This window comes from Phodopus roborovskii, unplaced genomic scaffold (genome assembly GCF_943737965.1).
Source record: "Phodopus roborovskii unplaced genomic scaffold, PHOROB, whole genome shotgun sequence".
NCBI classification, from domain to species: Eukaryota; Metazoa; Chordata; class Mammalia; order Rodentia; family Cricetidae; genus Phodopus; species Phodopus roborovskii.
In genome coordinates, this window is record NW_026125489.1 from 311835 (window position 1) to 316019 (window position 4185).

Below are 4185 nucleotides of genomic sequence, written 5' to 3' on the forward strand. Positions count from 1 at the left end.
AAAGATGCAAAGCATAGGGCTTTTAGAAGCTTCATGAGGTTATTAAAATTCTATCCCATCTCAGCTAAAAACGTGAAGTTCACCATGTGTTTCATTTAAGAGTTCGCTGATTAAATCTTACATAAAATTTAGCAAAGTTTATAGAAAGAATGTAATTAATGCAGCCTTTTTTGTTGAACAATGAGGAATGGGTTGCCATATTATCACCAATAATATAAAATAAGATAACTATGTTGAGAAGGATCCAAGTATAATACAGAAATGCAAGTTTAAATATTATGATAATTTTGTGTATATTTGATTTTTACACTTAAATGTCTTTGTATATTGAACAAATTATTCATCTGTAATAATTAAGCTTATGGACTTTTAGTAAACTGAATAACAACAATAACAACAAAGTTGTACTTATTTAGTGAGATATCAGAAAAAATACATGAGAAAAATTATATAGGCTACTACTGAAGAATAGCGCTTGTTGAGGGTTAAGTGTGAATACTAGTATACTTTAAACTTTTTCACTTTTCTTGTTCAGATTTTTTTCCCTTCATTTCTAATTTTCTTTCCCTTTTTGGGCAACCAGAACTTATCTATGAAGAACCACACCACGGTGACAGTATTCATCCTTCTTGGATTAACTGATGATCTGCAACTTCAAGTGGTCATTTTTGTGCTTCTTTTTCTCACATACATGCTGAGTGTTACTGGGAACCTAACCATCATCACACTCACACTACTGGATTCTCATCTCAAGACACCCATGTATTTCTTTTTACGGAATTTCTCATTCTTAGAAATTTCATTCACAACTGTCTGTATCCCCAAATTCCTTGTTAGTATGGCCACAGGGGATAAAACCATTTCATATAATGACTGTGCAGCTCAACTATTTTTCACTATTCTCCTGGGGGCAACGGAATTTTTTCTTCTGGCCGCCATGTCTTATGACCGCTATGTGGCCATCTGCAAACCCCTGCACTACACTACAATCATGAGCAGCAGAATTTGCAACTTGCTGGTCTTGGCTTCCTGGTTGTCTGGTTTCCTGATAATTTTTCCTCCTCTCATCATGGGGCTCCAACTTGATTTCTGTGCAACAAACACTGTAGACCATTTTTTCTGTGATGTTTTCCCTGTACTTCAGCTCTCCTGCACAGACACACATGTAATAGAATTAATGGCGCTTCTCTCTGCCATTTTGACACTCCTGGTCACATTGGTGTTAGTGAGCCTTTCCTATACACACATCATCAGGACTATTCTGAGAATCCCGTCTTCTCAACAGAGAAAGAAAGCCTTTTCTACATGTTCTTCGCACATGGTTGTGGTGTCCATTTCTTATGGCAGCTGTATCTTCATGTATGTGAAGCCGTCTGCAAAGGAAAGGGTTGCTTTAAATAAAGGGATAGCTCTGCTCAGCACTTCACTTGCACCCATGCTGAATCCCTTCATTTATACACTCAGAAACAAACAAGTAAAAGATGCTTTAAAGACTATGTTCCAAGTGGAGTGTATCACCAAGCTCTTCCATACTCATTTAAAATAATACAATGCTTTACTTAACTGAAGAGCTTCTGCATCCCCAGTTATGTTCAAATTCTAACTCTTACCATGTTTAGAATGAAGTATCCCAGTTTTCCATGTTGAGTTGGCATTGTACAGAAATTAATAGCCATTTTGCTCTCAAAATATTAAATTTATTTTTTAATTATACATGGGTGACACACTATGCTAAACATGAAAGATCCCTTTTTACTTTGTTCATTATAAAATATTTTTTCATACTGTAGATTATATTTATTTAATGGTTCACCATTTTTTTTCTTTTACAATTTCTAAGTTTATATTAAAAAGTCTTGTTTTACATGTCAACCCCGGTTTCCTCTCCCTCCCTTCCTCCCCTGTCTCCCACTAACCCCCTATCCCATCCCTTTTCTGCTCCCCAGGGAGGGTGAGGCCTTCCATGGGGGAACTTCAAAGTCTGTCATATCATTTGGAGCAGGGCCTAGGCCCTCCCACATGTGTCTAGGCCGAGTGTGTCCTTCTATGTGGTATGGGCTCCCAAAGTCCATTCATATACTATGGATAAATACTGTTCCACTACCAGAGGCCCCATAGACTGCCCAGTCCTTCTGACACCTACATTCAGGGGGTCTGGGTCGGTCCTAGCTAGTTTCCCAACTATCAGTCTGGTATCCAACATGTAAGATCTTATGTGGTTTTGATTACATAAAAAAAATAAAGTACTCTTTAAATTATAAAAAGAAAGACATTTATATGCCTTTTTATTTTCATGTCTTTCAGATTTCTCTTAGAAAAAAAAAAGTGATTTCAGAATTTCCATGGTCTTCTGCATTGTTCCAGGGGTGGGGGGCTCAGTTTCTTATATATTTTATACAGATGCTTATCTATTATATGAGCTTATGACATGTTAAAGAATATAAATTCCAATTTTCTTAAGCAGTGTTTGAATTTATCACAACACTCATGATTTGCTAGACTTCTTGAAATGTCTGAATTTTATCCTTACAGTTTTGTAAAATGGGTGTTATCATGTTCATTTCTGAAAGAAACCAGAAAGATTGTGGATAATCTGATCATGACAAAAATGGAAAATAAATGTGTACATAAAAGAACTAACTGAATAATTGTCTTTTTAATTTTTATGAACTTCTTATACACTTTTTAAAAAAATTTATGTAGCAGTTCCTCTCTGGACCTGGGACACTTAGTATATAAACAAATGTGCAATTCTTTTAGAACATTCCAAGGCATTTAAAGACTATCACAGATAATTTTTGAGCATTGTAGGGTCTACCAGAACCCATTTTTTTCAATTTAAATGTTCAAATACGTTTTTAAAATCATTCTAATAACTGATCTGAAAAACAGAATGTGTTGGCCTGCTTCTTTTCAAATGTTCCAGGTTTCAGTGTGACACAAAGGGAAAACAAAACTTTCCCTAAAAAGCTAATGCACTCATATTGATGAGACTTAGTGGGTATAACATCTGACATTATTAAGAGACAATCTCATAGTGATAGACATCCTAAAGTAGATGGAAGAAATCTCAGGAGGCCTAAACTCTACACATAGATCTACAGAAATACTGAGAGCAGAAGAAATGATCTTCCCCAGCAAGAGCACATACATTGGTTACCCAATGTCAAATAGTGAGTCATAAAAACATATATACAAATAACATGATACAGATTGAGTAGGTTGTTTTTAGGGATATATATGTATGTGCTTATACACATAGGCATTTAACAATAATTAATGAAAAAAGACACTCTGAGTTAGAAAGGGAATCCAGGGGGTGTATGGGAGGATTTGGAGGGAAGAAAAAAAAATGAGAAAATGATGTAATTACATTATAATCTCAAAAAATACAACAATAGATATTTGCTCTAATAAGTATTTGCTCCATAAATGTTTACCTGTGACTAAAATTAGGTTTACAGAAAGTTTAGCTGGGGACCTTATAGAAAAATTTGGACTAATAGAACTTTGATACAAAATTATTTCATTGAATTTTTTGTCCCAATATATCTCAAAGTATAATTTGCCATGTCCAAACAGATGGATATGAATTGTACAAACTCAAGTGATAAAGTTTAAATCTATGCATCTAAAGAAATATTCCTAGAGCATTAAGCATATTTAAATTAGCTTTAGTTCCATGTTTGTGCATGATGTTGCCATCAAACTGCAATATTTTATGAAGATTTTGTTTGGCCAGGCATAACAACTTGTCAAATAACTACTTCTAAATTTTTCTATTGAGCTTGCTTTGAATTATAACTGAACTTTTCATGCATGAAGACTTCTACTTAAAGGTTATAACTATCCTAAAAACATTCAAAACTCTTGGCATCAAGTGAAAATTATGCCAGAATAGCTCAGATTCTTCTGTGAACCTGTTTACTTTATATCATAAGTTGTCAACTTTAACTATGTAAAATTATCAATGTTTCTAAATATATAATTTATATATTAAACTTATTCTTTCTATTAACTTTCAGTCTCTTACAACAAAGAGTATATGATAACTTGTTTTCCCTTATATCAAAAGCAATTATGAATAACTTGGTGAAAGTCAGGGATAGTCACTTTGTTCAACTACTTATAATACATAACCAATATTTTCCCTTCAATTTCTAGGCTACTTGAGTTATTTAAGAG

At 33.9% G+C, this 4185-nt stretch overlaps 1 protein-coding gene across 1 annotated transcript; it reads left to right on the forward strand.

Moving 5' to 3' along the window:
* The first annotated feature begins 592 nt into the window (after positions 1-592).
* Positions 593-1850, forward strand: LOC127215814 (olfactory receptor 6C74). Its single transcript, XM_051176308.1, has 2 exons — positions 593-1497; positions 1841-1850. Exons 1-2 carry the CDS (start codon positions 593-595, stop codon positions 1848-1850), a joined length of 915 nt encoding a protein of 304 aa, XP_051032265.1.
* Positions 1851-4185: the final 2335 nt, after the last annotated feature.

Excerpts from the sequence above, each read along its gene's own strand:
- LOC127215814 (XM_051176308.1), top strand. The coding sequence starts at position 593 with ATGAAGAACCACACCACGGTGACAGTATTCATCCTTCTTGGATTAACT.